General features: G+C 40.6%; 2 protein-coding genes across 2 annotated transcripts in view; both read right to left on the bottom strand.

Annotated features, from left to right (window-relative positions):
• Positions 1 to 283: 283 nt before the first annotated feature.
• Positions 284 to 1,312, bottom strand: LOC306845305 (G-protein coupled bile acid receptor 1-like; the record flags this gene model as incomplete). Its single annotated transcript, XM_079378001.1, has 1 exon — positions 284 to 1,312. The coding sequence occupies one exon, from the start codon at positions 1,310 to 1,312 to the stop codon at positions 284 to 286; it is 1,029 nt and encodes a 342-aa protein (XP_079234127.1).
• A 2,234-nt stretch (positions 1,313 to 3,546) lies between these two features.
• LOC306845027 (angio-associated migratory cell protein-like) overlaps positions 3,547 to 11,492 on the bottom strand; it is a 10,538-nt gene continuing 2,592 nt past the window's right edge. Inside the window, exons 3-11 of the mRNA XM_079377528.1 lie at positions 11,480 to 11,492; positions 11,249 to 11,388; positions 11,036 to 11,180; positions 10,879 to 10,962; positions 9,739 to 9,854; positions 6,259 to 6,353; positions 5,840 to 5,930; positions 5,587 to 5,741; positions 3,547 to 4,755 (exon numbers count right to left, since the gene is read on the bottom strand). The exon at positions 11,480 to 11,492 is cut by the window's right edge and continues 107 nt beyond it. Coding sequence (XP_079233654.1) covers positions 4,680 to 4,755; positions 5,587 to 5,741; positions 5,840 to 5,930; positions 6,259 to 6,353; positions 9,739 to 9,854; positions 10,879 to 10,962; positions 11,036 to 11,180; positions 11,249 to 11,388; positions 11,480 to 11,492 — 915 coding nt within the window. The 3' untranslated portion in view covers positions 3,547 to 4,679. The remainder of the gene's footprint in view (positions 4,756 to 5,586; positions 5,742 to 5,839; positions 5,931 to 6,258; positions 6,354 to 9,738; positions 9,855 to 10,878; positions 10,963 to 11,035; positions 11,181 to 11,248; positions 11,389 to 11,479) is intronic.

Genomic DNA, 11,492 nt, shown 5'->3' with positions numbered 1-11,492 from the left:
AATATATGCTGATTTTGTATATTTTGTCCAAACAATTTTATTTAAAAAAATCCAGAACTCTCTGTCTTCAGATAGATTTAGATGGGCTTGTGTACATAAAGTCTCCCTGTCCAGTGTAGATGAGTGTCATAGCAGTTGCTTCTACACAAACACTCTCACTGAACAAAGATTATTTTAAGCTTTTCTTAACATTCAGCCCCAGAAAAGACGAAAACAAAAACCCAGCTCTGGATATCTTAAGCTGAATGCTATAAACATTAACCTTAATCGAAAGTCAGTCACATCAACTGAATCGAAGGCTAGCGTCCATTTGTATGCTTGTATGTCCGTAGCGGTGCCGCAGTTTGCGGAACAGTTTCTTGACTGGATCTGTGTACTCCCTGTTGGCGAGTCCCAAAAGCAGGGGCACAACAGCAATGCCCCCGATGCCAACACAGGACAGCACAATGTGGCCAGTGCGATTGCTCTTTCCTCCCCGTCGGAGCAAAAACTCCATGCCTACATGGGTGTAAACGATGTAGGGCACCCAGCAGGTCAGGAAGGCGAGGGAAACGGCCGCCACACAAAAAGCGTAACGCATTTCCATTCTCCGTCTGCATTCTCTGTTCGCTACGGCTCGCTGCAGACGCTGGATGTCCCTCAGCTGCTCTCGTGTGATCCACAGCACACGGCACGTCATGGCAGCGATGGAGAGGATGGCGGGTGCCAGTAGACCATATACTTCCAAATAGATGAAAGCGTTTGGAAAGACACTGCGGTATGTACAGCATCGCTCTCTAGACAGCGCTACGCAGTTAGAGCGCGCCGTGCTGTTGGTTATTGGACAGCACTCATTCTGATCATGAATTGCCTTGTTGTTCCAGCCAAAAGCAGGCAGCAGCGCAAACAGCAGCGGCAGCATCCAGGCGGCCAGCAGCGGCAGCTCAAACCGTCGATGCAGCCACAGCTGACCGCGCTGAAGCGGACTCACGATGCTCCGGTAGCGCTCGTAGTGCACCAGCACCAGGTTAAAGAGAAAAGCCAGGAACAGAAAGTTGGGAAAGATGTGCACCAGCAGGCAGGACGAGAAGCTGAGTGGGCGGTTCAGGCCCATCCAGGGTATGAAGGGAAGTGCCACGCCGGTGCACAAGTCGGCTACCAGTAGACTCAGGAAGAAGTAGTTCTGCGAGTTGTGAAGCTGCCGGTTGCAGGTGATGGCCAGGATTATGAGCAGGTTGATCAGGATAATAGCACAGGAGACGGGTAGTGTGATGGCGTAGATCAGCTGGGCCTCCACATTGCTCCCAGAGACATTTCGCATCACCGCAGCCATCACTGCCACTTTCCACACCTAACGTCCATTCTAAGATCTGCGTGAAGAAGAGCGTGATACATCATTACTTTAATATTAATAAATCCACACATAACGTTGAACAATGTGCAATCTATATTGCTAGTTATATTCTGTCAACAAATCAAATCCTTTAGGTTTTTTCCCCTTCCACTGAAACGTTTTGTAAAAGATTTGTGGCAGCTGGGCCCCCTTCTTTTATTTGCTGCTTAATAAAAAAAATAAGTAGTACAGCAGATCTTCTGATCATGATATTTCCTTTCTGGCTAATTTGGTTTGTCGTGTGTGGAAATTTGATTAATGTGTCTGGATTTTGTGGGATGTGCATTGTTCCTGCATCTACTGGAAACGGGACATTTATCGATTCTCAAAAATATGATGATACCCTAAGCCAGCGATTGGATGGCAAGACAAAGCAATGTGATGACATACTAGAAATATAATAGTTCTTAACTGATGTTACCAAAACTTTAAACTAAGCAGTTCATTCAGAGTTCCATTTAGAATGTCCTTGCAATTATTTTACATTTTCGGCATCTTTGCATTAGATGCAATACTAGATTAGATGTTTCAAGTACAAGTACAAATGCACATTTAGCTCTGATATATAACAAAATGTTTAGTATATAAAATGTCCATTACCAATGTTTTAATGCCAACATCAACAAACAACAAATTAAAGCTGATGCTAACATATGTTTTGCTCGTAATTGGTCCATTTGCCAGGTTTATAACAGTCATGAATGAGGAACTCCTGACCATACATTCATAAACACTTTCTTTATGAATGCTGGGTTTCCTAAAATGTTATTCAAAGAGCAACTAAAAAGTGAGAAAGAAAACGTACCTTTTGTCAGCTTGGGTTGAAGTGAAGATTAAACTCCTCAAGTCTTCATCACTATAGGGTCATGTCAGGTTGTTTAGCACAAAATAAGAAATGTTATAAATGTAAAGGCAATAGCACAGTCCATTATAAGCCTGATTTGTCATCAGACCTCTACACGGTAAGATCCTCAACAGCTGGAAAGAGACAAAGTTGTTTGTCAAGCAGAGAAAGTCAACAGGGGCGAGTCCGGGGGGAACGTTGCTCGTAAAACTCTGAGCAACACCCATGCAAACCTACAAACCTATGACATGCACTGCTAATGCGTGTACGCATGACAGATAAAGAGAGAGGTCAATATAGACAATTTGAGGCCTTTGACCGAGTCAGGAGGGATGTCAGAGATGTGCGTAACTACTAACAGATAAAGTGTATAGAAAGACACACACCTGAAATGGAGACATTGCTGCATTCTTAAAATTGAGCTAATTCAAATTAGGGACATTTATACTAGAACACAGAGATTCAATAGTGTACATTGTATAATGATACTTTTCTTATTACCTTTGTATTCTTTACCAGAGATCAGCGAATGAGTGCAATGAAGTGACAGACGTTTCTCGTTTAGAATCACTCCTGCTCCCCACTTACTAGTGGACATCACTGAAGAAAAATCATAAGATGGGGTCATTAGTGAGGTCAGCTTGGGATTTAATGAGATGTGCGGCTATACAGTCACGTGTGTTACAACAATATTTATAAGATTATTATTATACTTTTTCTGAAGTATTACCTGGAGTTCAGCAGTCCTGGTTGCTGTAACTGAAAGAATACAGTGGAGTTTCTAAAACAGTTTGACTGACTAGTACTCATTCTCACACAGAGCACGTAGTATCAGAAATCCAACAAGAAGGACATAAGAGAGCTGCACTTTCAAGTCACTTCTGCAGAACTGGGTCTGTCCCAACACCCACATCTGCAGTCTTGACCACTTGAGAGTGTGCACACACGACAGGAAGACTGACCCAGGTCTGGAAACAGCCAAAGCTCGGTGCACTTAATAATGCTCACTAAACCCACACTTTCTCTAATAGCGCTTTAGTGTGTATTTGGGGCTGATGCACATCCCTTCATTCATTCGTGCAATGTCAAGAAAAACTTTAGAATTTTATATGAATTAAAAATCAAAACTTGTAAACAAAACTGTTCAAACTTTACTTGCATTTTTACCACACTATATTTGGCCCATCAGATAATCAAAAGTTCTGCATACACTTGTGTTCTTCAAGCCCACTTTAACCAGGGTCACAGTCAGTGATGGGACCGAAGCAAGCACTCCAAAAATATCCCCTTACAATCACACACTAAAATGTTTTTTTTTATTATTGCATTTATGAGCTAATCAGAAATAGTGTGATTGGTTATAATGCTAAAATGCTGCAAAAAAATAAAATAAAAAAATAAATCTGATGCAACCTGAGCATATCTAATGCTGCCATTGACACTTTTCACATTTCACTTTAAATCACAAGCATTTTTGCCTTTGTATCTTAAATGTGTTTTTTGGTGGGATTTTTGCCCTCGTTAATTTCTAACCCTGACTTTAAGTGCAAAGGCCACAAGTATTGAGACGAGCCCTGGAGAGGATTCATTGGAAAACATTCAACCTCGCAGCTGTTTTAACATCGCTGGTGTGTTTATTCACACATCACATTTCAATCATTCTTGTAACTTGTTACAAAGGAACAAAATTAAGGTTGACAGCACTCATGTTGTTTCAACATGACATTGATTAAACAACAGAATGTGCGGCCATCCATTCAGCACTGAACTTTTTCCAAGACAGTCCACAGGCAGATGGGAATTTGTGTCATTGCTAATGATTTACAGCTAATGCTGGGAGAAGAATGACAAAAGCTGTTCCTTGACCAGCAATCAAGACACTTAACAACAGCAACTGGGAGATCTTTAATCTGAGCATCCAGCTGAATGGTCTAGAAATCTGAACCTATGATTAATGTGCATTTTTACCAAGAAATTATTGGAACTGAATTTTATATACTCTGTATGACCAAACAAGTGTGGACATTCCCTACTGATTAATGGGTGTAATTATTTCAGTCATTTCTGTGATGACAAATCTCAGTGCTTTACCATACAGTGCCTCTAGTGGAAGCTAGTGGAAGGTCATTTTCTACTTCAGCGCTGCAACAAAGTCTGACACACATTTCTCGAGAATTTCACTGTATGGTGAAGTACTGAGATTTGTCTTCGTAATCATTACTAGAATAGATAAAACCCACATAATTTTGGCCATATAATGTATGTGACATCCAAATTACAGTTGTATGTAGCCTAAGCAAAAGATCAGTCAGTCAGCCAGATTTAGTCCTGACAAGAATGACAAAGACAGAACAGCACAGCTCTGTTAAAACTTTAAAAAGCTGCAGTTTAAAGGTGACTGTGTGTCAGTGGGGAGGTATTGCAGTTGCTGAAGTCTAACGGGATCCAGATGAAGACGTCGCTCTACCGGTCGGGTCTCTGCAGGCAGAAGACTTTGGCTTTATGGTCTCCTCCGGCGGTGATGGCGACTGATGCGTCTCTGTGAACACACACACACACACACACACACACACACACACACACACCAACATATGAAAAAGATGCAGCACAAATTAATATTAACCCATGATAGAGAGAGAGAACACATCAGCACAACAAAGCATGTTTAACCATTAATTAAAATTTTATGGACAAATCCTGACAAACTTTTATGAAAAAAAAAAACCCTTGTTTGTTTTTTATGACGATTGAAAGCTTGTAATGACATGAGGTAAGGCAAATGATAACAGATTTTACATGTTTGGGTGAACTTTATATTTAACACAATCGGTTTCTTTTTGAAAAATGAAAGCAGAGCAGATTGAAGTGATCTGGTGTATATGACACTCATGAAGATTTCAAAGCTGTGTTCGATTCTCCACTTGTTACAGGTTTCAGACAAATCACAACACTGAGACCAATGTCAAAGTAAACAGTTATAAAATAAATGACACTGACTCTATGGCCACACGCTCTCTGCAGCTACATTCGGTCGTCAATTCACCGTTTAATGCTAAATCTTGTTCTGTACACACCGCTCAGTCATTTATAGGAGCGACGACCGGATTCTACAACCGAAGTGACCCCCAAAACATTTAGGCATTGACAGAAATGATATGCAGTTCATGTGGAACCGACGCGAACAACCAGCTGTTAATGGTGTATTAAAACACACATCTGAGTTGTGTCACGATTACGAGTCTTGCCTCACTTGTGTTGCAAGATCTTGGTAGAAAAACAGGAAACAATGAGAATAAGGCCATAATAAACTAATTCAAAAGTTTTATTATGGAAGTATAAAGCTGCAGAACTCTTGGTTTAACAGACTAACCTGTTCAGCACAAAGTCGAGGATCTCAGCCGAGTGTCCGCGGTACTCGGACATCATGACTCCTGACCTAGCATCCCACAGAGTGACCACACCGGCCAGATTACAGGTGGAGATGACCGCAGACGTCTCTTCCCACTGCAGGTGCACTACACCCACCTGACACACACACACACACTTATCAAGCCCTTCAACAACACACAGATGATATGAGAGAAGACTTTCATGTGCTGTATTTATGGCCTCTCAGTTTTTACCTCATGTTTACACCGATGTCTGAGGCTCGGTGAATTCATATCATAAATGGCCAGAGTGCCGTCCAGATATGCAACAGCAACTAGGGGTAACCTGAAAGTCAAGTCACCTTGATTTATATAGCACTTTATACAACACACAAAAAAATATTTTTTGTTATTCAAAATGTTCAAAACAGCTCCTCCAGCTTGTAGAGCATCACCGGCTGTGACTGTGTGTCTAACCCTGACCCTGACCAGCAGCTTAAAAACATGGAGCGGCTTACAACACATCAAAACACTACTAAATACTGATGCCTTGATGAAAATGATTTGTTTCAATAATATATATATATATATATATATATATATATATATATATATATATATATATATATATATATATATATATATAACATTAATAGACTATTTGCTTTACTTACACATTACAAAATCCCACAGATTCTACAGAGTTGGAATCCTGCTCCTGCATAGAGTCTTTTACTTCAGTGTTTTCATTGGAAAATGAACATAACACCTAAAGAAAAAATAAACAAAATCACATTTCAAGCATCACACATGAAGCTTTATGATGGTGTTCAATGATGATCTACATCAGATCGCATCGACGTCCAATGCTTAGAAACTAGGGGTGGGCAATATGGAAAAAATATCATATCACAATTTTTTTTAAAGAAATATCACGATTTTAATTACGATTCTTTGTCATGTTGGCTTTACAAGTTGTCGGAGCATTACAGCCAAACTAGAAAAAAAAGCCTTTCAAGGTAACAAAAACAAAAGATGCATGGCAGATATTTAGGCCAAAGTGGGCGAAGATAAAAAATCTTTGTCATCATTCTATCTTTCTTATTAAAAAATAAGAACAAAGATACACATTACAAACACACATAATATACAAATGAAACAAACAGTGCTTTTTTTCAGGTACAATAGGTGTATTTAGCAGAGCATTCAATGAAATTGAATGAACAAATATAAAAATAAAACACTAGATAGACTGATTCCTAAAGCAACTGTATTAAAGTTTTTCAGTCAAGAATAGTGAGTGATTTTTCTCTTTGCGTTTGTTGTTTTGTTAACGTTAAATTAATAGTTCCCCCAAAAATAAATATTCTGTCATCTGTCTGTCAATTCTGTCATAATGTTTTATTTTTATACCATCATTTACTCAAAAGTTGTTTTAATCCTGAATGAGTTTCTTTCTTCTGCTGAACATAAATGCTATTTTGAAGAAGGTGGAAAACCAATCAGTTGCTGGTCCTCAGTGACTTCCAGAGGATTGTTCTTTCCTACTATCAAAGACAATGTGGACCAGCAACTGTTTGGTTAACCTCATTCTTCAAAATATCATCTTTTGGGTTCAGCACAAGAAATTAATAGAGGTTTGGGACAACATGTGAGTGAGTAAATAATGACAGAAATTAAATTTTAGGGTGAACTATCCCTTTAATGACAGTGGACAGCACGTTTAGTGTCCTGTCCCTTTAAGAGCTGCACGCATCTAATACAGGTCCTTCTCAAAAAATTAGCATATTGTGATAAAGTTCATTATTTTCTGTAATGTACTGATAAACATTAGACTTTCATATATTTTAGATTCATTACAACACAACTGAAGTAGTTCAAGCCTTTTATTGTTTTAATATTGATGATTTTGGCATACAGCTCATGAAAACCCAAAATTCCTATCTCAAAAAATTAGCATATCATGAAAAGGTTCTCTAAACGAGCTATTAACCTAATCATCTGAATCAACTAATTAACTCTAAACACCTGCAAAAGATTCCTGAGGCTTTTAAAAACTCCCAGCCTGGTTCATTACTCAAAACCGCAATCATGGGTAAGACTGCCGACCTGACTGCTGTCCAGAAGGCCATCATTGACACCCTCAAGCAAGAGGGTAAGACACAGAAAGACATTTCTGAACGAATAGGCTGTTCCCAGAGTGCTGTATCAAGGCACCTCAGTGGGAAGTCTGTGGGAAGGAAAAAGTGTGGCAGAAAACGCAGCACAACGAGAAGAGGTGACCGGACCCTGAGGAAGATTGTGGAGAAGGACCGATTCCAGACCTTGGGGGACCTGCGGAAGCAGTGGACTGAGTCTGGAGTAGAAACATCCAGAGCCACCGTGTACAGGCGTGTGCAGGAAATGGGCTACAGGTGCCGCATTCCCCAGGTCAAGCCACTTTTGAACCAGAAACAGCGGCAGAAGCGCCTGACCTGGGCTACAGAGAAGCAGCACTGGACTGTTGCTCAGTGGTCCAAAGTACTTTTTGCGGATGAAAGCAAATTTTGCATGTCATTCGGAAATCAAGGTGCCAGAGTCTGGAGGAAGACTGGGGAGAGGGAAATGCCAAAATGCCTGAAGTCCAGTGTCAAGTACCCACAGTCAGTGATGCTGGTGTTGGTCCACTGTGTTTTATCAAGGGCAGGAGATTTTGGAGCACTTCATGCTTCCATCTGCTGAAAAGCTTTATGGAGATTTTTTTTCAGCACGACCTGGCACCTGCTCACAGTGCCAAAACCACTGGTAAATGGTTTACTGACCATGGTATTACTGTGCTCAATTGGCCTGCCAACTCTCCTGACCTGAACCCCATAGAGAATCTGTGGGATATTGTGAAGAGAAAGTTGAGAGACGCAAGACCCAACACTCTGGATGAGCTTAAGGCCGCTATCGAAGCATCCTGGGCCTCCATAACACCTCAGCAGTGCCACAGGCTGATTGCCTCCATGCCACGCCGCATTGAAGCAGTCATTTCTGCAAAAGGATTCCCGACCAAGTATTGAGTGCATAACTGAACAATTATTTGAAGGTTGACTTTTTTTTGTATTAAAAACACTTTTCTTTTATTGGTCGGATGAAATATGCTAATTTTTTGAGATAGGAATTTTGGGTTTTCATGAGCTGTATGCCAAAATCATCAATATTAAACCAATAAAAGGCTTGAACTACTTCAGTTGTGTTGTAATGAATCTAAAATATATGAAAGTCTAATGTTTATCAGTACATTACAGAAAATAATGAACTTTATCACAATATGCTAATTTTTTTAGAAGGACCTGTATACAGTCACGCATCTGTTTCTCTCTTAACTATTTACTTTTATTTTAGAGATAACCAACCGAGTCTGTATGTAAACCTTGTGTGTTTTGACAGTATTAGCGCAAAAGATAAGTTAGTTGAGTAATCAGGCGCTGTTAGACAGGCTTTTTAGTGCGCGTGCTTCAGGTGTATGCGCTCAGAAAAAGCGCACATCAGACCAGCGCGTGAATTAAACATTTAACCAGCAAGGCTTGTGTGCAAATAATGTAGTTTTGCGATCGTGAATAAGTGCAGTGTCCTGTCAGAGTAACTCTACTGCTGTATGCCGTGTTGAACAGTATATAGAGACGGAGGCCAGAACTGTATTTGATATAATGTGTAGCACGATACAACGACAGAGAGATTTTTATCGTCCACGATCAAAAATCATCATATCGCACACCTCTATTAGAAAATAACACTAAACTGTAACTGGATACTCATCACAGTGCTGCTGGAAACTTACAGATCTCACTTCATAATACAAATAAATACATATTTGACAAGTCATTGTGTGAACCTTTGATTTCTGATAAATTGCTATTGTGTTGGGTGGAAAAGGTAACAAACTAACAAAACATTTAGCATAATAGTCATAAACTACATTAAGAAAAATGAAGAACACTTATAGTGTTTTTATTACACTACTACAGCATTAGCTGTCAAAGAAACTCTCCTCTGAAACACTTCTGCGTCCGACAGCACTGAGAAACGCCAGTCACACGCTTCCCTGATCTATTAAATAACACATAAAAACAGCAATGCAGGGTCACGAGTAAAAACACTGATGTGGGCACAGCCGTAACTCTACTCACCTTCCCTGTGGATGTGTTGATGAGTTTAGCCTGGCCATCCACTGACCCCGTCAGAGCCAGCGTTCCCTCTTTATTACACGCTATAGAGGTCAGCGCTCCCTGGTGACCATCATGACCTGAGAAATCAACACAGACACAATCTCTTCTGTAGCACTGAATTTTTCTGATGACAACCCACATAAATTTAGGGTCAATAACTATGTAATAAACTGTTTTTTCTCTCCCTATGTGATTGTGTCATCATCTCACATACTGTGCTTTTATAGAGGTCAAACACTCAAAAGTGTTGAAACAGAACAACTCAACCGAACACAGCTTTGAGTAAAGAGTGGCACGAGCCGGCCAGCATCTGCCCTGCAGCACAAACAACATGAACATCTTTCTGCAAACCACAAAATCCTGTGTGTCCCGCTTGAATATCGCTGTCACTGGACAATATGACAAATATCATATAATTGATGTTTCATAATTAGCATCAACACTTTTTGAGATTACAAAAAAACTCAAACATAATCGACTGCATTTACATGATCACTCTCCAAGAAGGGTGTTTTGACACAAGTGTGTGAATTTGACCATTCAAGTGCAATTAGCTGCCAGAATGTGACACAAAGTTCACTCGCGCTGCGTGACCGGAGGTTTATTTGAGTTCACAATAGAGACAATTTTTCAAAATCTCTACCAACTGACAAAATACTACTGGTTTATCACGTCTACTGATATACTCATCAGGTCAATTCAAATCACCTTTATTTATATAGTGCTTTATACAACACAGATTGTGTTAAAGCAGCTCCACCCCCAACAGTGACTACTGTGGTCAAAACATCTCAAATGGCTGGACACTTAATTGACAGTAAGAGCTTTAAACTTGTTTCAAACCTATATGACACAAAATAAATTATTTTGAAGACAGCTTTTGTCCACAGGATAGAAAACTACATTGGACTCCAGTGACTTGACAAAGCAAACATTAGGAGATTAAAAACTAAATAACCTTAACCCTTTGTGCTGTACAGGTTTGAGACATCATGAGGGTGCATAAATAATGCCAGAACTTTCATTTTGTGTGAACTACCCCACTGTAACGGCACCAGTGACCCTCGGAGGAAAGCGGGCGATACGTGAAGGATGAATTACCTTTGATGACATAAACTGCATTGCCTTGTTTTAAGTCCCACAGACGTAAACTTCCGTCTTCGTAGCCCACAATAGCTCTCTTTCCTGTGCAACAAACAGACACTTAGAAGACAGAACAGCAGACAGTCAGTAGCTCAGAGACAGCCTCAGCTCTCACCGTCAGGAAGGATCTTCCCGCTGGTCGCTTGGCAGCTGGGCCCTTGAAACGTCTTGCACTCTCCGCTCGGGATCTTCCACATCCAGACGTTCCCATCAGCTGCTCCGGCCAGCAGGACCGGGGCACAGGGGTGCCACTCCAACCACTGCAGCGCAAGACGCACGCTTCAAATACTGTCCACAAACACCAGCAATGCAAGCAGAACTAACTTACTTCCAGGTCTCCAACTTCAAAAGACCAGATTTCCTCCTTGTTCTCCACTTTCCAGATCTTAATGAGACCGCTCATATCACCAGACACCACCAGCTTGGAGTCGCAGCTGAACGCGGCGCATGTGACAGAATCCTTGTGACCTGCCATGAATCAGAGAGAAGCAGGTTTGTTCTGATGGATACAGAGCGTATAAAACGAAGAACGATCTGCTCACGCTTGTCTTCTACAAACCTGTGCACTCAAA

This window comes from Barbus barbus (genome assembly GCF_936440315.1).
Source record: "Barbus barbus genome assembly, chromosome: 25".
NCBI classification, from domain to species: Eukaryota; Metazoa; Chordata; class Actinopteri; order Cypriniformes; family Cyprinidae; genus Barbus; species Barbus barbus.
The sequence above is the reverse complement of the archived record's forward strand: the minus strand, read 5'-3'. Positions and strand labels throughout refer to the sequence as shown.